The following is a 24,992-nucleotide window of genomic DNA, read 5'->3' as shown; positions in this document are numbered from 1 at the left end:
TTGAGATGGAGATAGACCAAAAGGTGATGGAATGCCGTGACTTAGGGAAAAAGCTAGTTCAGAAATTCGCTCATGCACTAAATAAAGAGCAGGAGTTCAGTGTTTGCGAGGTGATATCTCACGTTATGGGATGGGGAGATCGGTTTCTTTCTCATCATTATGTTACTGTATACTGGAGTGCCGTCACAGCGGCTATCCAAGATGCTTACCCTCAACTCAGGGAAAAAAGGTAAGAGAGAATGTTTCTAGTCCTAATAGATGTATAACTGATGCATGCCTGATGCGTGCTCTAGATCACATACAGAAGAGACCATTCATGATAATTCTGCGACCGCCAGTGCCAGTGTACAAGATCAAAGCGAAGAAGAAGTAGCATTGCCTGTTGAACTAGTTGGAGGGGAGATGAAACTGAAAGATCAGCTGTGAGAATATTCAGACAGAGGAGAGCAATTAGAGGGCATGTCATTCATGGACTTTTTCAGTGAGACGTATGATGGAGAGCCTTCAAAAAGCAAGACAGGTGCCTGGAGGAGTTCGCGTGTAAATTACAAAGAAGGAACAGGACACAGAAAAAGATGCAGAGTCATAAGACATACTGGTCATGAAACCATAGTACAATTCATTGGAGTGTGGTTCCCGAGAAGAGATAGACCAGATCAGCATGAATACTACTGTGCCTCGATGCTGGCACTGTTGCAGCCTTGGAGGTCAATGAAGGATCTTAAAGCAGAAGGAGAGTCCTTTCAAGCTGCCTGGACACGATTCTCTATTGGTCTAACGAAACTACAACAGGATGTCTTAGACAATATACAATATTATCATGAGGCTTCGGATCAAGCGCACAAGAAGAATACCAGTATACTGAGTGGGGCACTGCTCAACATAGAAGAGCAGGATGTCGAGGAGATGCATGGAGATAGTAGAGACAGAAGTGATACAGACCATCACCCGGATTTCACCGAGGAGGATATAAGGGCAGCCGAGAACTTACGCCATCCATTTAGAGAGATACAATTTGGGTTGGATGCCATGGACAAAGCGGAGGACTCTTCTATATTTGCTAGGCCTCAAGTACACACAGCTATAGCTGGCGTTGCCATGACAGCTGATGCAGAAGACATTCTACGCTTTTGGGAGTGGAATAGGCTTCTAAAGTCAATCACTCGAAGTAAAGATAAAGAAAGGGGTCATGGAATCGAGGACAGAAGCAGCGAATTGATGAACAATTTTGACATATCAAATAATGAAGTTGAACCAGGTGGAGGAATGAATTTGCCATGCAAGCAACCAAAGGACAGACCACTGCTTGGGTTGCTAAATAAGGAGCAGAGATGAGCACATGATATCATAGAGAGTCACCTTAAAGCACATCTAGCAGGACAAAGTCCTAAACCATTATACATGATGGTGCAAGGCCAGGGAGGTACAGGAAAGACGGTATTGATCAATGCCATTTCAGAGACATTCGAATACCACAATGTGGAGGAAATACTCGCTAAGACGGCCACGTCTGGAGTGGCTGCAAGTCTCATTGGTGGCCAGACTCTTCATTCTTTCGGAGCAATACCCATTAATCCTGGAAAGAAAGATGACTGGTATTCTAAAGGAAGTAAAGATACCATGCAAAAGAGACAGAGAAACATCGCAGGAAAGGAGTACCTCGAGATAGATGAATGCTCAATGATGACAAAAGACTTGCTGGTGCTGGTGTCTGAAGTGCTGTCAAAAGAAAAGTCTCGCCAGGGAGGACACTGGGAGCAGCCGTTCGGAGGAATGAGTGTAATATTGTATGGAGACTTTCACCAGTTTCCACCTGTAGGAAATCCATCAGCTGCCTTATATGATTCTCATTCCAAAGGAGAGCGTTCCGAAATCGGTAGAGCCTTGTATCAATTATTCACAAACATAATAATACTCACGAAGCAAAACCAAGTCCAAGATGAGGGATGGAATGCGCTCCTGAATCGCCTTCGGGTTGGAGAGTGTACAGCTGACAATCTGCGAGAGCTAGATAAACTTGTTATTAACAAGGATGAGAGGCTGGACTTTTCTACAGCACCATGGAAAGACGCCATCCTTGTCACATCACATCACGGTCCGAGAGATCAGTGGAATCGTGAGGCTATCTGCTGACACTGTTATCTTTCAGGGCAGCGATTATATACCTGTTGTGCTGAAGATGCTGCAGGTAGAAACAGGGTAGAACTCACAATGGAAGAGAAGGTGATTGTTGCAGGCATGCAAACAAAGAAAACTGTGCGTCTTGAAGACAAAGTACAGATAGCTATAGGTATGCAAGCTATGGTATTGATGAACATCGCCACCGAAGCTGATGTCATGAACGGCACAAGGGGAGTAATACAAGACATAGTGTTGGATAGCCGAGAAATACTTCCTGATAATCCTGGTTGTCAGATGGAAACAGTGTTGAAATATCCACCTGCCATCATCATATTCAAACCAGACAATCCATCAGAGGAATACAGTTTCCCAGGTCTAGATAAAGGATTAATTCCAATCATAGCCAACGAAGGGAGTTTCACCATCCAGACCATTGATGGATCCACCAGACGGATTCATAGGCGCCAGCTGGCTATTACTGCTGGCTACGCTTTTACACATCACAAGTGCCAGGGTCAAACAATAGAGTATGTAATAGTAGATCTAGGAAAACCACCTAGTGGAACCTTGGATCCGTTTGATGCATACATTGCCTTGTCCAGGAGCCATGGCCGCAAGACAATATGGCTATTGAGAAGAGGAGAAGATATCCTCTATACGGTGCATCCATCTTTCAATGAACTAAAAAAAGAAGATGAAAGGCTTCACATTTTGTCTGAGATCACCACCAGAAACTATGAAGACAACCTATACCGGTGGTAGATAATCAAGGAAAACAGACATGATACATGTAGAAAGGACAGTAAATATTATACAACTGATACAACTTCAAGAATAGCAATACTTCGTAGTTAGAAGAATGCATAATGTAATACTTAGCAGAAAAACGCGGTTATATGCACACGGACCGGTACCTGGACCGAGCGGTGGTTCTCGCCGATCTTAGATCCAAACAGACTATAGTAAGTGCACTATTTGAAAAATATAGATAAATTTGGGGGTTTACAAACAAGAGCTATACAGCTGCTTGTATAACAAGTATAATTTCCACAAAATGTCTACGACATCCCCGACCCACCAAAATAGCCTAAGCTGCAGGCAAACATATTACACCAGAGTCCAAACCAAGAAAGGAAAACGTCATTATTATTGTCTCCAATTTCCCATTTTACGTTCAGGTTTGTTCTGTTCGTTCATTGGTTGTAGGCAGTGACAGAAATACCAGGAGATAAAGAGACGAACCTTCCACATGGAGAATGGGATGCACTTCCTATGTTGGTTTTGAGCGAGGACAAGAAACTGGAAGGGTAGCGGTGGTAATCATGGTTATCATATTATATCTGGGCATTTAACTACCATACTGCCCACACTGCCCCCTACCTTCACCATTCTTCTTCCATTGTCTATCTCGTGTCTCTCTCTAAGTGTTGCTAGGCATCGTGTCTCTTGTCTCGTCTCTCTCTGTATCTGTAGGCGTTCTCTGTCTAGGTGTTTGCGTCTCTCCTGTCGCTTCTGTAGGGTATAGGTGTCCTTTCTCCATAGATTCGTAGCGTCTGGGGGCGGGTCCTTGGATTCGTAGTCTGTTCCACCAATCCTTCATAGCGACCGATAATGATCCCCGATGAATTGATTGACCGATCGACCGACCGAGGGGAGGTGATAGCAGGGAATATTGGGTGAGTGGGTGAGTGAATATCGGTTGTGTTGATGGTGCAGAAGCAGATTGTCCTAGGCATCCGGATCATGTTTGTATACCTGATTCTTGAAGCCAAACTCGAAATTGTGAGTGCCGCATATATGGGAAGGGGGTAAATTTGGTTTGGGAGTGGCGAGTAATCAGAATGCGTTCATGGCTTATGGGTCCTTGGCACATGCAAAGAGATTGTGACACTACCCAGAAGCCAGGAAGTGGAAGCCGCTGAACAACATCATGGATATCAGAGTCTGGGCAACTACACCCGAACATCAGAAGAGGAAATGGAAACCAGAAGCCTAAATGGCTGCGTACCTATTAAGTCGGGCAAACCATTTGTGGATACTGTCAACGAAAAAATCTGGGGAATCCCACAGGAAAAATCACTAAGAAGGAAGAACGGATAATTCCGGTGATAAAACCTTGAAAAGACGGAGTGTCCCAGTAGCAGTAGCACACTATTTTACAGTCAGAACACGAACTCAGGACAGCAAACTCACCACACTTCCAATGGCGAAAGGTAGTAACAAGGTAAGAGAACCTCACCGACTTTGGGTGATTTCATAATAACTTAACATTTGTTCCTGATACAGTCCGCACAGTTATCGCCTCCCTCTCGTAGATCCACTTGGCTAGCTTTGTTAGCTCTGAAAAAAGAAACTAAGAAGGGATCATTCCTGGACTATCTGCTGCGTTCATCCAGAATGCCATCCGTCATACAAAACCAATCGACAGCTGCGATAACCGCTGATGCCAAACTAGCAGCACAAGGTGCACAAGGTATAAAAGTCGCCTTTTCATTTTAACCAGCTTTACCGAGTCAACGAATTGAATAGATGGGATGCCGCACATCAATCCTCCCTACATCAGAAGAAAATCCGCACGTATCAGTACCGGCAGTATCAGGGCAAAGGTCAGGACGGTTGTTTTGCGCCCTTTTACAGTCATTAGACTCAGAACCTTCAGATGTTACACGTCACTCCACCAGACGCGACTCAGCAAGCAAGCGACTCAGCAAGCGAACAAGTGAACCATGGCAAGGAAGTAACCAGGAGTGAGGGTACCAGAAGCAGAGACGATATGCAATACACGATGGATCAACAGGTCAACAAGGAGAAGAGAGGTCCGGAGAACATGGAGAAGAACGGAGGGTACAGAATCTGATCGTAGCACCAGAATTAGATTAGAATCACAGAAATCACGGGCATTTATTATTTTTAAAAACGGATGTCAGCACCAGTCAATAGTCCAGTAGTCAGTAGTCCAGTAGCCAGTTAGCTACTCATTCACAGGAGCATATTCACCGATGAAAACCAATTCTTAAGCAATTTATCAACCGTCTAGTTTCAGCTGGCCAGCTGGCGAGGAACGGCTTCTTTAAGCTAGCTAGCATTGCAGGTGCCATAGAGCCAAGATGGTATTCAAGGCCAAGTAATACGAGACTAGACGGAACGGACGGTAATATGGTAATATGAGACACAGCAGCATCGCAGCCGAGTAATATGAGTCGAGATGGTATTCACAGGCCGAATAATACAAGTCGAGATGGTAAACGGCCCTAGTGCTGAGTCTTGACAAGCTGCAAAGCAATGTTGTACTTGTTTGGTTTTGGCAGATGCGCGAGCAGAAGAGGGGAAGAGGATTGCTGGATTGAGCACAGCCACATATTTGTACTTAGTTGCTTATGGCAGATGACGGAAAAGGAAATTCTATAACTGTGGGTTGACCTTGCTTTTCAGCAAGGTAACATTATGATTTTACAGGAATTTTCACTTTGAGATATCCTTGTGCATGTACACGGATGAGAATTCCAGCGCGACTGACTCTCGATACTGAGTCTCCAAGGCTCGAAAATCTCGCGCAGTATACACCAATCTTGAGTCTTGCACGGATGTAGAGATCAACCTCACGCTGTATACCCTGCGATGTTGAGGATGCTGTACGGATGTATCACAGCGGGCCAGGTATGTATCATTCATCTTTCTGAGATTGCACTTACTTCAGGTCCGAGCTTCCGCAGCTGGAGGCTTTCTGTTAGAATGTACCATGATGTAGTATTCTTCTGGTGACTTTTACGGCCTCCATTGGCTACTGCAAGAGTCCTTCGAGGGTAACTGATCCAGTACGGTAGACACGGACTCATCCCGTCTGAAAGCTTTGTCCGTAGGTCGCCCTTCTGTTCACTTGTTCTTCTACCCGGTTGGCCGAATCCAGAGTATATGAACAAATGCTCGAATGAGGTTCCAGCATCAGTTAGTCGGCTTACTTCTCAGGTGGGTCGCGTGCAAGAGCATGAAGAATCCACTATAAAGATTCTTCTTCTGACATGATTAGTAAGAGTAGTAGTCGCGCACTGGCAAGCGGTGCCTAAAGCGTTCAAGAGCCGACACGCTGCTGTTCGAGCCTGAGAAGGAACTATTTTTGTCACAATTGCTGACGGTACTGGAGTGACAAAATACCAGAGCAGTCCGTTTATCCGTTTACCCTCACCGAGATATAGTGACGGTACTGCTGAATAACGCCCAACAACATGCTGTAATAAAAAGGATTGTATGCAGAGACTGTTCAACATTGCTTGAGCATGGCAGATCTTAATATCGCTACCACGATGTCGCTTTCTGGACGAGTTGGTCTCGTTACAGGCGGAAGGACAGGGATGTAAGCATTGGAATTCTCGATTATGACTTATGGTTGATTCTTTGATAGAGGATTTACCATTGCTAAAGCCTTTGCTGCCAATGGCGCGAAAGTATATATTACTGGCAGAAGACTAGAAGTGCTGGAGAGAGCAGCCGCGTCTGTAACTGGCGTCTCAGGATCCATTGTCCCGTTAGTGATGGTCCTTTCTCCAGGATATTCATTCCTAATGCATACACAGTCTTCAGATGGATGTGACAGATGAAGAAAGCACCTTGGCTGGTGCTAAGCATATCGACGGAATCGACGGAAAGCTTGATATTGTCGTCAACAAGTGTGTGTTTATGATATCCTCGGTCCTGCTCCTCCATTCACTAACCACTTTGTAGCGCAGGATTTGCCAGATCTCTTCGTGACCCAGACTTTGCTGCAAAGAAGCTCGCAGCAGCGGATCCACTTGAACCCGAGACAGTACAGAATTGGATTGATATCTTCGCGATAAACACCATCGCCCCGTTCTTTGTTGTCCGTGCCTTCCAATCCCTCCTCATCAAAGGAGCGCATTCCCGACCTCAAGGCACGTCAAGCGTCATCAACATCAGCAGCGGATCAGCAAAAATGAACCTTTCGCCGACCATTCTATCCGTATGTACTCTGGAAAAATCCTTTTGAGCTTGGCTCATTCTATTTAGCTCGCATACAGCTCGACGAAAGTCGCCTTGGAAAAGCTCTCCCTTGTTTTGGGAACGAGCTTTGCCGAGAGGAATATCCCGATTCGGGTGAATGTGCTATCGCCTGGCGTGTTTGTGTCGGAGTCGACGAGTACTTGAGTTCTTGGAGTTACTGAAGACCAAGCCGCCGCCTGGATTGGCGGCGGCGGTGCCAGCAAGACGGCATGGGACGTGAGTTCTTTCACTAATTGGTTGTAAACTTTTGATATTGATCCGAGTATATAGTGAAGCGGAGATGGGGATGACGGCGGTGTACTTGGCAGCGTCTGATTATACAAACGGAGCGATATTGAATATTGACGGTGGAATGTCACTGGTGAACCCTTGATGGTTTTGATAACCCGATGTATATCCTATCCTGCCCTCGGCTTTAATAGGAGAAAGCTGACTTTTCCGTTGGAGTCTGGTTCTGAGGCAGCCGCTATCCGACGATGGCGGATCTGTGCGCAGACCGCGAACGTATTTATTGACAATCCGGGAGCAATTATGCAATAGTATCGCGTGAAGGAATCGTGTGACACACGAACTAGCAGATTGGACAAGTTGCTAGAAATAAGAACAGTAAGATCTTGTAACTCAAAATGACACTCAAGGCGGCGAGTGAGCATTCTGGCGATGACAGAGATTTATTATCAACGAAAGACCATCGATGTAGGTGTGGAGGTGTTCACGACGGTAGCAGCAAGTCCCTAATTTGAAATGGAAAACGGGACCGGATGAACGGCCCGGATAAATTGCTGAGTCCGACAACTTTCTCCAAGCTAAACTTGAACGATCACGAAGGCATCTACGCTCAAGCCACTGTTTCCATCGTTCCCTCTCACACTAGCGCAAGCGAGTACAGTTATTCTCCTGATGAACAGTGTCGGCGTTCTTCCTCGCTGAAAATGAGCCTACGCACTACAGCTGAAAAGCTCGCCGATATCAGACTTCGAACGATCTTTTATGGTCGACAGAGCTCACTAAGCAATGATGTTGGATCGCATCAGTTGCGAATGCGACAGGAAACTACTAACGAGATCTCAGAAAGTCGCCCTCTGTACAACAATTCCAACACGATTGACTATCAATTCGATATCAGGCTAAGCGAGGTTCGAAATATCGCACGATGTCCGCCTAACCATTGGTCAATGACCATATCCTTACGCTTCTTCGTCGACAGTTAATCTGTTTATTCGGGATGTGATACGAATGGAAGCTATCTCTCCAAGGGGCTAAGTGCTCTACGTTGAAATCTAGTGGCTTGGTCTCGTTGAATGGACGATAGGCTCGTTGAAAGGTAAGTGGCTGATATAATCTCTCAGAGATGTCCTGACTGAATTTTTCACCGTAGGTCCTGCATGTATGCAAAATATCTAGAAAACCGCTCGAAGTTCTATCCCCATTACGCGAATTCAGGGACGAATCTTCAAATGAAGTTCCAGATGAGTCGCGTATACTTCTAACATGTGCGGGAGAACATGAACGACCAATACGAAGATTCCTCTTCTGACACGATGAGCGTTCAAGAAGCGATACGGAACATTGAGCCCAAAGAACTTTCACTTACGGTACTAATGGAATGTGGGCATTTCCAGAGCAACTACCTGCCGCCCTCACGGAGATACAGTTCCGCCTGAATAATGCCAAGCATGCAATAAAAAGAAACGTGTACAGAGACTGCTTGGTATTCCCTGAACATGGCTACGGTGATGTCGTTGTCTGGACGAGTTGGTCTCGTTACAGGCGGAGGAACGGGAATGTAAACATTAGGATTCTCGATTGTAACTCGTGGTTGGTTGATTCTTCGACAGAGGATTTATGATTGCCAAGGCCTTCGCTGCAAACGGTGCGAAAGTCTACATCACTGGGCGAAGACTGGATGTGCTAGAGCAGGCTGCGGCGTCAATCACAGGCGTACCGGGATCCGTTATCCCGTCAGTGATCCTCCTGTCTGCAGCATACTCATTGTTAACGTGTATGCAGACTCCAGATGGATGTGGCGAATGAAGAAAGCGTCAAGGCTGGCGCAAAGCACGTTGAAGGAATTGATGGCAAGCTCGATATTCTCGTCAACAAGTTTGATTAGTCTCTTTACTTCCCTCTTTCACATGGTAATCTCTTTGTAGTGCTGGATTCGGCACCTCCCTTCATGACCCGGACTTTGTTGCGAAAAAGTTCGCGGCTTCAGATCCTTTCGAACCCGAGACGGTACAAAACTGGATGGATATCTTCGCACTCAACACCATCGCTCCATTCTTCGTCGTCCGTGCCTTCCAATCCCTTCTCATACAAGGAGCGCATTCTCGCCCTCAAGGAACTTCGAGCGTCATCAACATCAGCAGTGTGGCTGCAAAGATACACGCGCCAGTGAAGATGGGCTGCGTATGTGGCCTATTGTTTCCTTCAAGCTTGACTCAGTACTAATTTCGCTTACTAGTTGGCGTACGGCCTGACGAAGGCAGCCTTGGAAAAGCTCACTCTTGTTCTGGGAACAAGCTTTGCTGGGAGAGGTATCCCGATTCGGGTGAACGCGCTGGAGCCTGGCGTGTTTCCATCGGAGATGAGTACTCCTGAGTTTGTGGAAATGGTCAAGACGGAGCCATTTCCTGGGTTTATGGCCCCAGTACCTGTGAGGAGACATGGGACGTGAGTATATTCAGTATACACGATGAGATCTTGATTTGACTCTTGCTAGTGATACGGAGATGGGGATAGCGGCGATCTATTTGGCAGTATCTGACTATACAAACGGAGCGATATTGGGTATTGATGGTGGGGTAATGTTGGTCAATCCTTGAAGAGTTGATCATCTAATGATAATGAACAACTTCTGATTTCCGGGAGAAACATACCGATGTTGTTGTTATGATCAGGCTTGTTCACGGACTCCGAGATCAGATAACGATGAGTAGTTGAGTGAATGTATTGCAGTGGGTGATGTATCGCTTTTCTTTGCACTTATTCTTGTGCGCGTTGACAGCTGGGAATTCTACGTTGAAACGTACTGGGATTTGGTCACATTTAACGAACGGCAGGGTCATTGAAAGTTAAGTAACTGATGCAACATCTCGGAACTGTGTGCGCAGTTCGCTGGCTGAAGCTTTAACCGTAGGTGGCACATTTATGCCAAGGATCTATGGAACAACTCGAAGTTCTACCCCCATTATGCAAATCTAGGCGACAAAGCTTCGAATGAAGTTCCGGGCGAGTGGCATACACTTCACACGTGCAAGGAGAAACATGAAGAATAAGCGTAGAAAAGTCTACAGGTAGCGTTGCCATCCGAATCCGAGGAGTTTGTCATAGTTGCTGACTATTGGCGGAATGCGGGCAGAGCCCATTGTCAAGGTCCCCGCTAAATAATACCAAAGAACGCTGCGATAAAAGAGACCATGTACAGACTTGACAATCCAGTATTCCCCGAACATGGCAGACCTCAGTGTGGCTACGGCGATGTCGCTTTCTGGACGAGTAGGTCTCGTTACGGGCGGAGGAACAGGGATGTAAGCCTCATAATCCTCAGTTACCGCTCACTATTGACTCTTTGACAGAGGATTCAGCATTGCTAAAGCGTTCGCTGCGAACGGAGCCAAGGTATATATCACTGGTCGAAGGCTGGACGTGCTGGAGAAAGCCGCCGCGTCTGTTACTGGTGTCTCAGGATCCATCGTCCCGTGAGCAACCGTTCTTCTCCCTATGGCGCTGGTTTCTGAGGTACCTACAGAATCCAGATGGACGTTACAGATGAAGAGAGTGTCAAGGCCGGCGCCAAGCAGATTGAAGGAATTGACGGCAAGCTCGATATACTCGTCAACAAGTTGGTCTATAATGCTCCTGGTTCTCCTCCGTACACTAATCTATTTGTAGTGCTGGATTTGCCGCATCCCTTCGCGACCCACACTTCGTCACGAAGAAGCTCTCTGCGACAGATCCATTTGAACCCGAAACCGTACAGAACTGGGCTGATATTTTTGCACTCAACACGATCGCCCCATTCTTTGTCGTACGCGCTTTCCAATCTCTCCTCATCATAGGAACGCATTCCCGCCCTCAAGGCACCTCAAGTGTCATCAACATCAGTAGCGGAGCTGCAACATTGAATGTTGCGCCACCCTTTGCATCCGTACGCACACCGAATATTAAGAATACCTTGGAGCTTGGGCTCATCATTCCATTTAGCTGGCATATGGCCCGACGAAAGCCGCTTTGAACAAGCTCACCCTAGTCTTGGGTACGAGCTTTGCCGGGAGGGGGATCCCGATCCGAGTGAATGCGATAGAGCCTGGAGTATTTGCGTCTCAAATGGCGCCTACTGAGGTGTTGGAATCGCTGAAGACTAAGCCGCTGCCTGGAGGAGCGGCGCTGGTACCAGCGAGGAGACATGGAACGTGGGTGAATTCTGGACTACTTGAAAGAACTGATACTAATCTGAGTTGCTAGTGAGGCGGAGATGGGAATGGCGGCAGTGTACTTGGCCACATCTGATTATACGAACGGAGCAACCTTGACTATTGATGGTGGACTTGCATTGGTGAATCCCTGATGATACCTTCTTACCTGACCTAGTGTATCGGCTGGTCAGAAGAATAGAAAACCTTGAATTGCTTGAGTCTGATATAAAGCCGTCATCCGACCTGAGACTGCTTGCTCATCATGAGATCATAGGGATCGGTGATCACTGAGATCAGGTCTCGTGAGTATTTGAACATGAATGATCGACTACCACCAACCTTTTTCAGAATCTGACATAATAAGCAGCAAGTAGCTATAAAAGTCGTTCATTCCAGTTTCATCCTCCCACCATATTCACTGAAACCGCCAACATGGACGTGTCTATTGAGAACTTCAGCAACACAGACGTCATTGTTGGCCCTCCCCATTTGCGTATCCGGCTTGTATGGCTCTCTGTGGCTCGTCCCATCAACGAGAGCTTCGCCAAGGTCGTGCATCATCTCGCCGTTGAGGTCGTCCAGTCATACGCATATGATCCCGGGAAGTTGAACCAAGCAAGGGTGCGCCGTACTGGCTTCTGTATACTAACATGTTGTCCGAGTACATCATCCAGGACGACTTGGCCGCAGTGCTTAAAGCCTCGCGTGCACAGTGGGCCGTCACTGTAGGCCGACACATTTTTCCTGCAACCCAAGTGAATCTTGTGTCAGCGAGCAGGCCCTGTTATCCCTCAAAAGCGCGCGGCCGGCGAGGAGTCTTCGAATGCACTGGTCGAAAGAGCCAGGATGGCGACCGATGGGGACGCCGGAATCGTTTCCTTGACAATCATTACAGTCCCAGCCTTACAGGTTGGCGCCGCGAATATGAACATGCAGATGCAGTTAAGGGCTATGGCCCAACGAGTGGAAGAAGTAGCGCGAGACGCCGGTATGCAGAATCGCACTTCCATGATGAAGATGCAGGTGGTCTTCAAGAAAAACTGAAAGGCCGATTTCCGTTCTCCATTTTCTGTTCTCTGTACAAATAGGCTGACAATTCTCTTGACGTGATCGACATGTACTTGTAGGAATACGCTTGTACTATAGTAATCTGTGAATGAATCAGGTTCTTAGTGAAATTAAAGTTCTTTTGAAAGTTGAAACCATACCCGCACTTTATTGAATTATCCTCGAGACTCCGAAGTTTAGCGTCACGTCTTTCCCTCCTCACTCCTCAGGGCGGGGCATGATAAGACTCGTCTTCACGTATCCATAGAACACATACGGCATTCAGTCTGGGGAACCCGCACTATACACTTCACTTTTGGAAAGACTGTTTTCACATATCGCGATATGTCAACAGCCGTGAACCAATGGTAGCTAGACTATTTCCGGGTGTTGTTTCGTATAGGTTGTATCAGAGTGAACTTGAACCTAGTACAATATCAGCCGAGGACGTTCGACATCCATTGGAACATGTAATTTCTTGAGGCTCGCCCTTTCGATATGTGAGAGAAAAAGAAAACGCATTTGATTCCACGGTAAAGTTCTGCACCAGATAGACAAATGTTCAAGGATTTACGAGCGATACTCCACCGTCAATTCTCAAAATCGCTCCGTTCGTATAGTCCGACACCGCTAAATAGACCGCCGTCATCCCCATCTCAGCCTCACTAGCAGCTCAAATCAATAAAATTCGAAGCCGTCTAGACGCTAAGCACACTCACTTTCCATGCCTTCTCGCAGGTACTGGCGCCATGAGCCCAGGGGGTGGCTTCGTCTTGATCGTCTCGACAAATTCAGGACTCAGCAGCTGCGACGCAAACAAACCAGGTTCCAAGGCATTCACTCGGATCGGGATATCCCTCTGAGCAAAGCTCGTCGCGAGAACGAGAGTCAGCTTCTCCAAGGCTGCCTTTGTCACTCCGTATGCCATCTACATAGTCAGGTTAGCTCCGACTCCAGCTCAGAGGGAAGGACACAAACACAAGTCAGGTAAGCCAATGTGTTTACCTTCGCAGCCGCGCTACTGATATTGATAACGCTTGACATGCCTTGTGGACGGGAATGAGCTCCTTTGACGAGCAGAGATCGGAAGGCGCGAACGACAAAGAATGGCGCGATAGTGTTGAGCGCGAAGATATCCGTCCAGTTCTCTACCGTCTCGAGTTCGAGAGGATCTGTTGCAATGGATCTCTTTGCGACAAGCTGGTCGGGGTCCCGAAGGGAGGCGGCAAATCCGGCACTGCGAAAAAGATTAGGGTGTGAAGGGGGATCTAGATATATTAGACGAACTTGTTTACAAGGATATCGAGCTTGCCATCAATTTCTTCGACGTGGTTTGCGCCAGCTTTGATGCTTTCCTCATCCGTCACGTCCATCCGGAGTCTATAGGCATATCATGGAGAGACATCACAGGAAGGAAGCTGCCGCTTACGGGACAAGAGATCCCGGAACGCCTGTAACAGACGCAGCGGCTTCCTCCAAAACGTTTAGCCTGCGCCCAGTGATATATACCTTTGCTCCATTCGCAGCGAAGGCTTTGGCAATGGTAAGTCCTCTGATGAAAGGTTAGCCATGAGTCATAAACGAGAGTTCTAACGCTTACATCCCTGTCCCTCCACCTGTGACAAGACCTACTCGTCCAGACAACGACATCACCGTAGCCATATTGAGATCCATGTTGGTGGAATACTGGGTAGTCTTCAGACATGATCCTTTTTATTACAGCAGTGGCTCCACGTTGGGTCCTAAACGGTGAGAATGCATCCTTCGCCCTGACGATAGTCGGACACTTCTACTTCGGCATTACAAAATTTATCATCGTTCTCCCCCAGACCGTTACGCAAGTTCTCATGGTCGGAACCTATTATGTGAAGGCTGGAACGTTCTGAATCCACATACAGATGAAGATTCTTCTGGTAACGTGAAAACGAGACACTGGGCAAGCAGGATGAGAGGATCTTTAGTAGCACATGGCAGGCTTGAACCACACTCTCATCGACTCCGTGGTGAGATAGTTGTCCTAATTCCTTGATGTCTGTATTCTTCCTTGCTCCTGAACCATGTATTCCGCATTATCATCGCTAAAACCAGAATATGAGTGAGGAGGGATGTATGACTGCCTATATGCGCATGGCGTACTTCGTGTTGTGTATTTTCACTACTTCATCCAACGTTACAGCATATTTCTAGGGTCTTTGAATATTCTGGGGATATGGAGGTTCGTAAGGAAGACGAAACAGTAGACTGGTCGCGTTTTATAAGAGAAAATGAGAGTCTTGTCACCGGGCCAAAGGAAGATGATGGATAGTATGAACATAGCACGGCCGAAACAGTTACCCTCACCCTTTATCGCATTTCGCGTTGCCTATCTTGTGGCTACAGGCAGCCATGAATCGTGTTCATCCTAAGAGCTGACAGCCGAGGTAGTACGTGCTCAAAGTTAGAATTACTACTGTTCGCCGAAGGTACATCACATGTGTATTTTTGCTCGAGGGTGAGTTTTAGATCTAGTCGGATATTTGCTTGATAGTTCATTCCGATTTGATACCTACGTCGAAGGTGAACAAAAAACAAGAGGTATTGGTGGTAGATGATGGTTGCAGTCAAAGCATATTTCAAACCCCGACGCGGCGGGCTGTAGCGGACCGGCGGCAGTCCAGGTGCCGTCCACAGTCCCACCACCCCTTGCCGCAATTGCTGTCCTACTATCAGGCGACTGCTGTGATATAACAGCCCTACTGAATATTTTCTGTTCCACTTTATCTCAGTCACCTGCATCCTTCAATCAACAATACGTAACTCCGGGCGGTCTTCCCTTTTTCGTTATTATCACACTCTTGGGAGGGTCAGTCGCTTTCAGCTGGCCGGATGGACCGTTATCGTGTGAATACGCACTCGGATCAACTGAGGAAACTCTCGCTGCTTTCCGAGCTTGTGTTCGATGATCCACTCCAGTAGCATCCTATTGAACGCCGAAAGTTTACCATTGAATCTAATAATCCAACAATCCAAGATCTTTCCTCCTGAGGTTGCACTATTCCTTGTAGTCGCGTCGCTCCTGGTAGCTTATCTGTTTTATCAGTGGTTTAAGTGAGCATCAGTCAAGCACCTCAAGATGCCCTCTCTCTAGCTAGGTAAGCCAACATGCATGTATTCCAGCACAGAGATGAACCCACATACCATCCCCCCAGGCACGAAAGCGTTCTCCACGACAGGGATAATGCAGAGGATCTCAAAACGGAAGGATGCGGTGAATGCGGTACCCTTTTTTGTATCGAACGGTGCTTTAGTGTAAGCTCTGTTCCCCTGTTCTGGTCATGATTCAATTAAAGATTCGAGAGGATGTCTCATAGATCCTAGTATTGTGGTACGCTCAGAATCCTAGCAGTCTGTATGAGACTGCAGGTAGATGTTCGTTCCTTTGGAATTGTAAAACGCATTCTCGGGCGTCGCGGTAGAGAATGTGTTTTGAACAACAAGCAGCTGACGAGGTGTCATTAGACCCCGGATGAAGATCATGGCGAGTTATACGGCATCTGGAGCTGATAATGGGATATCTATTTCGATCTCCCCAGTCCAATTTCTTCAAGTACGACGCCTCCCACACTTACGTGAACCGGGTTTTGTTCATGATAAATGGGGTCAACTCACTGCCGGTGTTTGGTAGAGTATCCCGCCTATCTAAGTACTCTGTGGACACGGGGAAATGGTGAAATGATGGGGGTGGGGGGAGAAGATGTAAAAGCGTCCGAAAGTTCAGTGTGGAGCATGGCACCAACAAAACGCCGGAATTCCGACTCTTATCTCCTCAGGCTACGTATACTGGAATGATCCAAGGTCCTAGTAGGATTCGGCAATGAACGTTATTTTGAGGATTTGGAATCTTACAAAAGGCTTCTGGAATGGTACGAAATTTCCTACTATATACAACACATTGATTGTGGAGGGGATTTTCACGCGCGGCGTATCTGGCACGTCACCTTTTTGAAGCCATCTATAACGTGTTTGACAGTTGTAATGATAACGGTTGAAAAGATACCGTATTCATGGAACGATTCTTCATACGGATTGTTAAGTAAGGTTTACGGCTCTATAAAAAACCCGCATGAGTCAAGCAATAGATTACAATAATGCTCCTCGTGAAAAGATGATAGGAATGAGGACATGAACGGTGTCCGACTACACGAACGGTGCGATTTTGACTATTGATGGTGGAACATCGTTAGTCAATCCCTAATTTTCGGAGTATCTGACGTATGACTTTCATGGAATTAAACCTGTTTTCCTTGCCGCCACCATCAGCGTCCGAGATGACCTTCACACCTCTTACAGGGGATTGCAGCCACCGGTCGACACGGTGTTGTGCTGGAAGATATTTTGATTAGACTGAGCGATGTGCCATCGTTGGCGCCCCCGAGTTCTTTATTGAACAGAGTCGGGAAAAAAATATGAGCATGTCATTGGTCCCGTACCAAAATTCTGACAACAAAGATTCGAGAACTGAGAAGGGGGAAGCCCTTGCATCTCTTCAAGCTTGCTGATCTCAAAAACGAAATGGCACACCTCGAATAACGACTGTATTTCAGACCCGATCAAAACCACAACTAAAAAACATCATCTATCCTCCGAGGGTAGAATACGGGTAGTGCAACCAGACCATCAGGGATTCACCAATGTAATTCCACCGTCAACTATCAAGGTTGCTCCGTTCGTATAATCCGATGCCGCCAAGTACACGGCCGTCATCCCCATTTCGGCATCGCTAGCAAGTCAGATTAACATCACCTCTATCAGTATTCCAATAACGAAGGCACTCACGTCCCATGTCTTCCTGCTGGTACAGGAGCCACCATCCCAGGCAGCGGCTTAGTCTTCAGCGACTCCAACAAATCACCAGTCGCCATTTCCGACGCAAATACCCCAGGTTCTAGCGTATTCACTCGAATCGGGATATTCCTCCCAGCAAAACTCATTCCCAAAACGAGGGTGAGCTTGTTCAAAGCGGCTTTTGTCACGCTATATGCGAGCTAAATAGAATAAGCCAAAGCTCGAAAGGATTTTTTTGAAGTACGTACAGATACAAGTGACCCCGGAACGTTCATCTTTGCCACTCCGCTGCTGATATTGATGACACTTGAGGTGCCTTGAGGGCGGGAATGCGCTCCTCTGACGAGAAGGGATTGGAAAGCACGTACAACGAAGAATGGGGCGATCGTGTTGAGTGCAAAAATGTCAGCCCAGTTCTGTAGAGTTTCGGGTTCAAAAGGATCTTCGGCAGCGAGTTTCTTCGCGATGAAGTCTGGATCGCGAAGGGAAGCTGAAAATCCGGCACTGCGAAGGGTTTAGCGTATGGAGGAGGGAACCAGGGGCATCATAGACCGACTTGTTGACAAGGATATCGAGCTTGCCATCAATTCCTTCGATGTGCTGTGCGCCGTCTTTGATGCTGCTTTCATTTGTCACGTCCATCTGGAGTCTGCATGTGCGTTAACAACGATCATCCTGGAGATGGACGATCACTAACGGGACAATAGATCCTGAGACGCCAGTGACAGATGCTGCGGCTTTCTCCAGCACGTTCAGCCTTCGACCAGTAATGTATACCTTGGCTCCATTCGCAGCGAACGCTTTGGCGATGCTGAATCCTCTGTCAAAGAGTCAACAGCGAGTGGTAATCGAGGATAATAAAGCTCACATGCCAGTCCCTCCGCCTGTAACGAGACCTACTCGTCCAGAAAGCGACATTACCGTGGCCACATTGAGATCTGCCATGTTCGAGGAATACTGAACAATCGAGCCTGTACACGGTCTCTTTTATTGCAACATTCTTTGGTATTATTCAGCGAGAGTGTATCCCGGCGAGTGCGGTAAATAATTGCCTGCATTCTGCTTACTAGTGCTGTCAGCAACTCTGACAAGGTTCTCGGGTTCAAGTCTCCCTATCGGCTCTTGAACGCTTAGCATCACATCAGAAGAAGATTCTTCCATAGTCGTCATTGAGGCTTTGACACGGCTCACCTGGGAAGTGAATCAATTAGTAACGGATGCCATTTGGTCCTATGGTCTGGATTCAGACAACGAACTACGGACCAAGTTTTAGTGTGCGTTCAAGTATATTGGATCGCTTACCTTCGAGTGACTTAGCTCGGGCTAACCGGAGGCTATAGAAAATTGTGAGAATACAATAGCAAATCTTAGCGCGTATGATATAAGTAAAGAGATAAGACACCTAGCCCGATGTAATACATCTGGCATTCAGTGACCCTAATATCGCAAGATATACGTGTCAAGTCTAGCTCCCACTCATATTTGGACTCTTGACTTCCAGGGCACTGCAGAGCCGGGATTAAGCGGATATTGTATGAAGTTTTGAGCTGACATGGTCGTGGTGACTTTGAATTAAGAGTCAGTCACGTTGGAATTCTCGTCCGGATTCACTTACCTTCTGCTTCATTCCCAAGGACCTTTCACAGTAAAAAGTCCTATAACTTGCAATGAACAGATCATATTTACTCAGATGGACGAGCTGCAGCCCCCACCAATACTAACACATCATTTGACGGTGTAGATTTTCCAGGCGAACTTCCACAGAGATCAATACTTCTCCCTGAACCTAATCCAGTACCGAGTTTTTGCAGCGCTTGTAAGAAGTCGGTTCGTGTCTTGGGTTTTCGTCAGATAAGGCTGCAGGCTGAGATAGTCGTCGCTCTGTGCCGGAGCCCATAATGGCAGGTAGGAAGCGGCGGGACAGCGGACCGGATTTGAAATGCACTGATAGCAAGTTTGACTGCAACCACCATCTCCACTGTATGCTCGTTTCTTCCTCCTCAACCTCAAAGCTATATTTCTCTGCGAAGAAGAGAGAATTCGTATACAACGCGCGAGCCTCTTTTGATCTTCGAATTTACTAGGACATCAACGCTCTCCTATCGAACTCGGAACGATTGTCTTGACTTGCGAATGCCGCAAGTGTTGAAGTGTCTGACGAACGGAGGTATAAGATCGATTCGGGTCGGTTCAAAGTTGACGAGATACAGGCTCTGGTAGCTTCAGGTGATCAATTTTCCGCATTGTGCATTTTTTTGCGCCCCTGCCATCGGGATCTGGAAGAACTTCGCTAAATTGTAGAAGTTCGTAACAAGCAGCATGCAGACCGTCAAGGAAGTATCGCCATAGTTGTCAGGATCTATCGAGACATAGACGTAATGCAATGAGAGACGATGCAACAACCGTATTGTCATACGGGAAAAAAGGTGAAGAAAGCTCGGAGAATGGTACAGGATGTTGCAAACTTGAAGATGATGAGTGCTCGAATTCTCTGGCTCACCACTTGGTATCATCGCTTCAAGCTCCGATGACAATCCTTGCCTTCTCTTGACAGTCAACCACGAAGCTCGTATCACGAACTGGCTCATCTATAAACGCCCGACTCAGCATATTCACTAGATAGGCTTTCTACTCTCGCTTGACAAGCTTGAACTTTTGAGTATTTTATCGCGTTTGCAGCCTAACGACCCGAGCTCTTCTATTTTCCCCCCGTGGTGACACCCTCTGCAATTTCCCTGCCCTGCCCCGATTTCCGCTAGCCTCGCGATATATATAATACACTTGTCTGCTAAGCGTCTGAGTAAGCATTTCCCGTCCACCTCGCTATATGTGCTCCCGGCCAAGCTTATTCGACGGTCTTGGTATTATATCATATATATATTGCGTCCTCCTAGTTCCAATTTTCCCAACTCCCACATATCAATGTCTCCTATTCGCATTGGTTTTATCGGTCTTTCAGGACAAGGTTGGGCATCGACTATGCTTGCCCCGCCTCTGTTTGAAGAACCACTATCGTCTCAGTACCAGCTCACTGCGGTCTCTACTTCAAACCCAGATTCTGCTGAAGCTACTGCGGCGAAATACGCGTCTCTTTCAGGTAATCCAGTCAAACCTTACCATGGATATCCGGAACACATTGTATCCGATCCAAACGTGGATCTCGTGGCCGTGTCCGTAAAGGTGATGGATCATTTCGAAAACGCAATGAAAGTTATCGATGGAGGAAAGGTCCTTTTCTTGGAGTGGCCAGCTGGGAATGGTCTGAAGGAAACATCAGCGCTGACCAGTGCTGCGAGGGAAAAGGGCGTCAGAACTATCGTAGGATTGCAGGGAAGAATGGATCCTGTCTTTCGAAAGGTAATGATGCCCTTTGTGCCTCGTCTTGGCAGTACTAACCATCGTTCCGTATAGGTGAAAGCTATTGTTGACTCTGGGGAGATAGGCCGAATTTTGTCGACGTCTTTGGTCAGTTTCAGTGTCTCTCTATCCACACCTTGGCCTGTCTGATAGTTGTCATAGACTGCAAGGACGTTTCCAGAACTCAAGATATGGGGCTCTCGTGTGTCGAGTGCCAACGCGCTGTACAGTGTGAACTCGCATGGGGGTACACTTCTCGATATCAAAGGCGGACACATCTTTGATACATTAACCTTCGTACTCGGACCCGTTGCCAACGTTTCAGCAACGTTGAGTACTCAGTACCCCATCGCTGCAATCGTTGATGAGAATGGAAAGCCAACGGGCGAAACCATCGAACAAGATGCCCCCACTCAGGTGGCTGTTTCTGGAGTCTTGACCAATGGGGCCGTCATGAGTGTTCACATACGCGGTGGGTTGCAGACGAGATCGGATGGCAAAGCGGGTACACCACTGCTTTGGGTTATAGATGGAGAGAAAGGAAGCATCCGAATGGAGAGCGATAACCCTATGGCTTCTGCGGTGTCGTTCATGACTCCTACCACGCTGTATGTGAATGGTGAGGAGGTCAAGATTGAAGGAAACGGTCTGACCAATGTGCGGAGGGTTTGGGAAGCCTATGCGAAGGGAGAAGGTTATGTAGATTTGGAGGCGGCTCTCAAGACAAAGACTCTGATTGACGCCATTCAGCGCAGTGCTAAGGAAGGGCGTAGAGTGGATCTGTAAGTATCTGTTTACTTTTGAAATCAAGGGGTTGGCAGACCGTTGCTCCGACACGAATACGTTTACCCTAATCGAGATACCTCTCCCAGCAAAACTCGTTGCCAGAACACGTACGAGCTTGTCTAAAGCAGTTTTCGTCGACCCGTATGCAATCTAAATCAAATTAGTTTAAAGAGAAAGGAGAAGGTACATACAGATGCCACCGTGACGGGGCTCGTCCTGTTCATCTTTACCACTACGCTGCTGACGTTGATGACGCTTGAGGTCCTATGGGAGCGGGACTGTGCTCCTTTGACGAGGATTAATTGGAAGGCGCGCATCATGAAGAACAGGGCAATCGCGTTAAACGCATAGCCAACTTGCTTCTGCAATTTGAGTTTAGTTTGCCTGAAGGCGGCCTGGAGATCTTACAGTTCCCTGGCCACCGACCGTCGTACCCACTGTGAAAGAGAAAGCACATTTAGGCTCTCAGCTTCCTTTAAGGGTGAGAGCTTTACATTAGTGAATGATGTTGGTCATTTCAGATGATTCCGTTGTTATTGTAGTCGGCGTCTCTCTAATAATTCAAATTGTTAGAGAAGAAAGACTCGGTTTCAAGGTTGCAATGATCCTAGAAGACAGAAAGCTAAGTTCGGCCTTGCAACCACCTCAAAGGGACGGTGATGTCGAGGGAAAAGAACATGCCAAAGGCTTGGAAATTCCACAATTGAGTCAATATTCAGGGATTTACCAGCGATATGCCACCATCAACGCTCAAAATCGTTCCGTTCGTATAATCCGACACTGCCAAGTAGATCGCCGTCATCCCCATCTCAGCATCACTACAAACCTCGAATCAATGATCCATCTCATTCAAAGACTGAGCAAAACTCACGTTCCGTGTCTCCCCGCTGGTATCGGTGCCACCATTCCAGGCACCGGCTTCGTCTCGATAGTCTCCAAAAATGCACTACTCGTCATCTCCGACGCAAACGCACCAGGTTGCAACGAGTTCACCCGAATCGGGATACCCCTCTGCGCAAAACTCGTCCCAAGCACGAGCGTGAGCTTGTCCAACGCCGCTTTCGTTAGACTATAACCTAGCTAATCAAAGTGTCAGAGTCAGGTAAAATTCAACTTTTATGCACCTAACAAGGCACGTACACACACTCCGAACGCTGTTAAGTTGATTTTTGCTGCACCGCTGCTGATGTTGATGATGCTTGAGGTGCCTTGGGGGCGGGAATATGCTCCTTTGACGAGGAGGGATTGGAAGGCGCGGAAGACGAAGAACGGGGCGATGGTGTTCAGTGCGAAGATGTCGGCCCAGTTCTGGATGGTCTCAGGCTCGAATGGATCTGCCGCCGCGAGTTTCTTGGCGAAGAAGTCTGGGTCACGACGGGAGCCGGCGAATCCTGCACTGCGAAGAGGTTGGCATATGGGAAGAGGGATCAAAGACGTAGTTTACGCACTTGTTAACGAGAATGTCGAGCTTGCCGTCGATATTCTCAATGTGATTAGCGCCGGCCTTGACGGCTTCTTCGTCGGTCACGTCCATCTGGAGCCTATGTATGTGTAAGTGATGAACATGCAGGGGGTTGGATAACGACAGACGGAACAATAGACCCTGGTACGCCTGTAACTGACGCCGCAGCCCTTTCCAGTACGTCCATCCTTCGGCCAGCGATGTACGCTTTTGCACCGTTTGCAGCAAATGTCTTAGCAATACTAAACCCTCTGTTGGCGAGTCAACTGGGAGTCTCAAATGAAAATCAGGAAACGTGCATCCCCGTCCCTCCGCCTGTAACAAAAGCTACTCGTCCGGACAAGGACAACACTGTAGCCACGTTAAGATCTGCCATCGCTGAACAAGTCTCTGAGTAAGGTCCTCTTTATTCTAGCAGTCTTATTCAGCAAAACTGCGAAAGGACCGTCCTTTTCCCATGATACTTAGTCAGACGCTATGACTGAGGTTCGGGCCCCAATCCTATTCTGAAAGCTTCTTGTGTGAAGAAAGAGTCGTCATGTCTGCAAGATAGCGGAAAGAGTGCGGTCACAGGTGGATTGGGCAATCCTTGAAATAGATAGAAGTCACTTGAGAACCATTTTGCTGAGTCAGGTAAAGTGTTGATTCTCTCACAGCTCACCTTAATATGTCGTCGTTTCTTATCAATCCATCTAGGCCAAAGTCCTCGACCGAAGGAAACGCTGATGATAGTATTTCTCCGTGAGCTGAATGCTGCTAATTCGTCTTCAGTGGAGTTGCACGACCCCATAAGGATCGCTTGATTAACTACCTTCAAGGAGGAGGGGGAAAAAAGGGTAATGTATTTCGGTAGTCGCACATTCAAGGATTTACCAGCGACGCTCCTCCATCAATACACAAAATCGCCCCGTTGGTATAGTCCGATACTGCCAGGTAGATCGCCGTTGCCCCAATCTCTGCATCACTATAAAACTCGATTCAATGTCCAGTCTCATTCATATACTAAGCATACTCACGTCCCATGCCTCCTGGCAGGTATCGGCGCCAAAAAGCCAGGTGCTGGCTTTGTCTTGAGCATCTCCAAGAATTCAGCACTCAGTATCTGCGACACAAACGCGCCAGGCTGCACCGCGTTCACCCGGATCGGGATACCCCTCCCAGCGAAACTTGCACCAAGTACAAGTGTGAGCTTGTCCAAAGCTGCTTTCGTCACACCATAAGCCATCTGATCAAGTCAGCGACAAGCTTTAAAGGGATGGTGGGGGCACATACACAGGTTGCAGGCCCCGGAGTATTGATTTTCGCTGAAATACTGCTAATGTTGATAACACTTGAGGTGCCTTGGGGGCGAGAATGCGCTCCTTTGACGAGAAGGGATTGGAAAGTGCGGACGATGAAGAATGGGGCGATGGTATTTAGCGCAAAGATGTCGGCCCAGTTCTGTACTGTCTCGGGTTCGAGGGGGATCTGATGCTGCGTCCTGTTTTGTGATGAAGTCTGGGTCGCGAAGAGAGCTGGCGAATCCGGCACTATGAAGAGATTAGTATACGGAGGAGGAAAACTGAAGGCATTGCAGACGAACTTGTTAACCAGGATATCGAGCTTGCCGTCGATTCCTTCGATATACTTTGCACCAGCCGTGACGGATTCTTCATCTGTCACGTCCATCTGCAGTCTATATATGCGTTAGCAATGAATAGCCTGGAGGAGGTCAATCACTACTAACGGAATAATGAAGCCTGGAATGGATGCAGCGGCTTTCTCCAACACGTCCAACCTTCGGCCAACGATGTATACTTTGGCTCCATTTGCGGCAAAGGTTTTAGCGATGCTTAATCCTCTGAAAACGAGTCAACCACGAGTCACGAACAAAACTCAGGAAACGTACATTCCCGTCCCCCCGCCTGTAATGAGGGCTACTCGTCCTGACAGCGACAATACCTGGTCGTGTGAAGAAAGGT

General features: G+C 47.4%; 10 protein-coding genes across 10 annotated transcripts; 5 read left to right on the top strand and 5 right to left on the bottom strand.

The window, feature by feature from the left end:
- Positions 1-4,324: 4,324 nt before the first annotated feature.
- EV420DRAFT_1484025 (uncharacterized protein) lies at positions 4,325-4,978 on the top strand (the record flags this gene model as incomplete). Its single annotated transcript, XM_060470034.1, has 4 exons — positions 4,325-4,345; positions 4,408-4,594; positions 4,651-4,727; positions 4,781-4,978. The coding sequence occupies 4 exons, from the start codon at positions 4,325-4,327 to the stop codon at positions 4,976-4,978; spliced, it is 483 nt and encodes a 160-aa protein (XP_060325945.1).
- Positions 4,979-5,593: 615 nt separating this feature from the next.
- On the bottom strand, positions 5,594-6,550 carry EV420DRAFT_1570270 (uncharacterized protein). Its single transcript, XM_060474248.1, has 3 exons — positions 6,521-6,550; positions 6,153-6,472; positions 5,594-6,088 (listed from the first exon to the last, which is right to left on the bottom strand). The coding sequence occupies exons 2-3, from the start codon at positions 6,384-6,386 to the stop codon at positions 6,077-6,079; spliced, it is 246 nt and encodes an 81-aa protein (XP_060325944.1). The 5' UTR covers positions 6,387-6,472; positions 6,521-6,550; the 3' UTR covers positions 5,594-6,076.
- On the top strand, positions 6,423-7,510 carry EV420DRAFT_1484024 (short-chain dehydrogenase; the record flags this gene model as incomplete). Its single annotated transcript, XM_060470033.1, has 7 exons — positions 6,423-6,472; positions 6,521-6,643; positions 6,693-6,785; positions 6,841-7,096; positions 7,144-7,230; positions 7,292-7,353; positions 7,408-7,510. The coding sequence occupies 7 exons, from the start codon at positions 6,423-6,425 to the stop codon at positions 7,508-7,510; spliced, it is 774 nt and encodes a 257-aa protein (XP_060325943.1).
- Positions 7,511-8,658: 1,148 nt separating this feature from the next.
- EV420DRAFT_897534 (short-chain dehydrogenase) lies at positions 8,659-10,279 on the top strand. The gene is made up of 7 exons (XM_060483921.1): positions 8,659-8,923; positions 8,976-9,098; positions 9,148-9,240; positions 9,291-9,546; positions 9,602-9,810; positions 9,860-10,210; positions 10,277-10,279. The coding sequence occupies exons 1-6, from the start codon at positions 8,862-8,864 to the stop codon at positions 9,960-9,962; spliced, it is 846 nt and encodes a 281-aa protein (XP_060325942.1). The 5' UTR covers positions 8,659-8,861; the 3' UTR covers positions 9,963-10,210; positions 10,277-10,279.
- Positions 10,280-10,309: 30 nt separating this feature from the next.
- Positions 10,310-11,812, top strand: EV420DRAFT_897531 (uncharacterized protein). The gene is made up of 6 exons (XM_060483920.1): positions 10,310-10,667; positions 10,716-10,838; positions 10,889-10,981; positions 11,032-11,287; positions 11,344-11,552; positions 11,605-11,812. The coding sequence occupies exons 1-6, from the start codon at positions 10,591-10,593 to the stop codon at positions 11,705-11,707; spliced, it is 861 nt and encodes a 286-aa protein (XP_060325941.1). The 5' UTR covers positions 10,310-10,590; the 3' UTR covers positions 11,708-11,812.
- A 1,352-nt stretch (positions 11,813-13,164) lies between these two features.
- On the bottom strand, positions 13,165-14,276 carry EV420DRAFT_1648021 (short-chain dehydrogenase; the record flags this gene model as incomplete). Its single annotated transcript, XM_060478107.1, has 6 exons — positions 13,165-13,267; positions 13,322-13,530; positions 13,581-13,839; positions 13,890-13,982; positions 14,032-14,154; positions 14,203-14,276. The coding sequence occupies 6 exons, from the start codon at positions 14,274-14,276 to the stop codon at positions 13,165-13,167; spliced, it is 861 nt and encodes a 286-aa protein (XP_060325940.1).
- A 2,982-nt stretch (positions 14,277-17,258) lies between these two features.
- On the bottom strand, positions 17,259-18,371 carry EV420DRAFT_1648020 (short-chain dehydrogenase; the record flags this gene model as incomplete). The annotated part of the gene is made up of 6 exons (XM_060478106.1): positions 17,259-17,361; positions 17,418-17,626; positions 17,675-17,930; positions 17,983-18,075; positions 18,124-18,246; positions 18,295-18,371. 6 exons carry the CDS (start codon positions 18,369-18,371, stop codon positions 17,259-17,261), a joined length of 861 nt encoding a protein of 286 aa, XP_060325939.1.
- A 1,767-nt stretch (positions 18,372-20,138) lies between these two features.
- Positions 20,139-21,575, top strand: EV420DRAFT_1570240 (NAD-binding Rossmann fold oxidoreductase). The gene is made up of 3 exons (XM_060474247.1): positions 20,139-20,783; positions 20,838-20,891; positions 20,946-21,575. Exons 1-3 carry the CDS (start codon positions 20,349-20,351, stop codon positions 21,567-21,569), a joined length of 1,113 nt encoding a protein of 370 aa, XP_060325938.1. The 5' UTR covers positions 20,139-20,348; the 3' UTR covers positions 21,570-21,575.
- Positions 21,576-21,953: 378 nt separating this feature from the next.
- Positions 21,954-23,748, bottom strand: EV420DRAFT_1313812 (short-chain dehydrogenase). The gene is made up of 7 exons (XM_060468619.1): positions 23,693-23,748; positions 23,331-23,639; positions 23,160-23,282; positions 23,018-23,110; positions 22,710-22,965; positions 22,441-22,649; positions 21,954-22,387 (listed from the first exon to the last, which is right to left on the bottom strand). The coding sequence occupies exons 2-7, from the start codon at positions 23,405-23,407 to the stop codon at positions 22,285-22,287; spliced, it is 861 nt and encodes a 286-aa protein (XP_060325937.1). The 5' UTR covers positions 23,408-23,639; positions 23,693-23,748; the 3' UTR covers positions 21,954-22,284.
- Positions 23,705-24,560, bottom strand: EV420DRAFT_1570230 (uncharacterized protein). Its single transcript, XM_060474246.1, has 2 exons — positions 24,048-24,560; positions 23,705-23,995 (listed from the first exon to the last, which is right to left on the bottom strand). Exons 1-2 carry the CDS (start codon positions 24,254-24,256, stop codon positions 23,893-23,895), a joined length of 312 nt encoding a protein of 103 aa, XP_060325936.1. The 5' UTR covers positions 24,257-24,560; the 3' UTR covers positions 23,705-23,892.
- Positions 24,561-24,992: the final 432 nt, after the last annotated feature.

This window comes from Desarmillaria tabescens (assembly GCF_030435595.1).
Source record: "Desarmillaria tabescens strain CCBAS 213 chromosome Unknown EV420scaffold_46, whole genome shotgun sequence".
Taxonomy (NCBI): domain Eukaryota; kingdom Fungi; phylum Basidiomycota; class Agaricomycetes; order Agaricales; family Physalacriaceae; genus Desarmillaria; species Desarmillaria tabescens.
Note: the sequence above shows the minus strand (reverse complement) of the source record. Positions and strands in the feature narration are given on the sequence as shown.

What these genes read in the sequence shown, in the direction of transcription:
- EV420DRAFT_1570270 (XM_060474248.1), bottom strand. Translation starts at nt 6,386, where the DNA reads ATGTTGAACAGTCTCTGCATACAATCCTTTTTATTACAGCATGTTGTT.
- EV420DRAFT_1570240 (XM_060474247.1), top strand. Translation starts at nt 20,349, where the DNA reads ATGTCTCCTATTCGCATTGGTTTTATCGGTCTTTCAGGACAAGGTTGG. An exon ending in TGGATCCTGTCTTTCGAAAG is followed by an intron (nt 20,784 to 20,837) that starts GTAATGATGCCC and finishes CGTTCCGTATAG; the next exon opens with GTGAAAGCTATTGTTGACTC. An exon ending in GAATTTTGTCGACGTCTTTG is followed by an intron (nt 20,892 to 20,945) that starts GTCAGTTTCAGT and finishes TAGTTGTCATAG; the next exon opens with ACTGCAAGGACGTTTCCAGA.
- EV420DRAFT_1313812 (XM_060468619.1), bottom strand. Translation starts at nt 23,407, where the DNA reads ATGGCAGATCTTAACGTGGCTACAGTGTTGTCCTTGTCCGGACGAGTA. An exon ending in ACAGGCGGAGGGACGGGGAT is followed by an intron (nt 23,283 to 23,330) that starts GCACGTTTCCTG and finishes ACTCGCCAACAG; the next exon opens with AGGGTTTAGTATTGCTAAGA. An exon ending in CCAGCGGGGAGACACGGAAC is followed by an intron (nt 22,388 to 22,440) that starts GTGAGTTTTGCT and finishes CGAGGTTTGTAG; the next exon opens with TGATGCTGAGATGGGGATGA.
- EV420DRAFT_897534 (XM_060483921.1), top strand. Translation starts at nt 8,862, where the DNA reads ATGGCTACGGTGATGTCGTTGTCTGGACGAGTTGGTCTCGTTACAGGC. An exon ending in GTACCGGGATCCGTTATCCC is followed by an intron (nt 9,099 to 9,147) that starts GTCAGTGATCCT and finishes ACGTGTATGCAG; the next exon opens with ACTCCAGATGGATGTGGCGA. An exon ending in CTCGATATTCTCGTCAACAA is followed by an intron (nt 9,241 to 9,290) that starts GTTTGATTAGTC and finishes ATCTCTTTGTAG; the next exon opens with TGCTGGATTCGGCACCTCCC.
- EV420DRAFT_1570230 (XM_060474246.1), bottom strand. Translation starts at nt 24,256, where the DNA reads ATGGCTTATGGTGTGACGAAAGCAGCTTTGGACAAGCTCACACTTGTA. An exon ending in CCTGCCAGGAGGCATGGGAC is followed by an intron (nt 23,996 to 24,047) that starts GTGAGTATGCTT and finishes CGAGTTTTATAG; the next exon opens with TGATGCAGAGATTGGGGCAA.
- EV420DRAFT_897531 (XM_060483920.1), top strand. Translation starts at nt 10,591, where the DNA reads ATGGCAGACCTCAGTGTGGCTACGGCGATGTCGCTTTCTGGACGAGTA. An exon ending in ACGGGCGGAGGAACAGGGAT is followed by an intron (nt 10,668 to 10,715) that starts GTAAGCCTCATA and finishes ACTCTTTGACAG; the next exon opens with AGGATTCAGCATTGCTAAAG. An exon ending in CCAGCGAGGAGACATGGAAC is followed by an intron (nt 11,553 to 11,604) that starts GTGGGTGAATTC and finishes CTGAGTTGCTAG; the next exon opens with TGAGGCGGAGATGGGAATGG.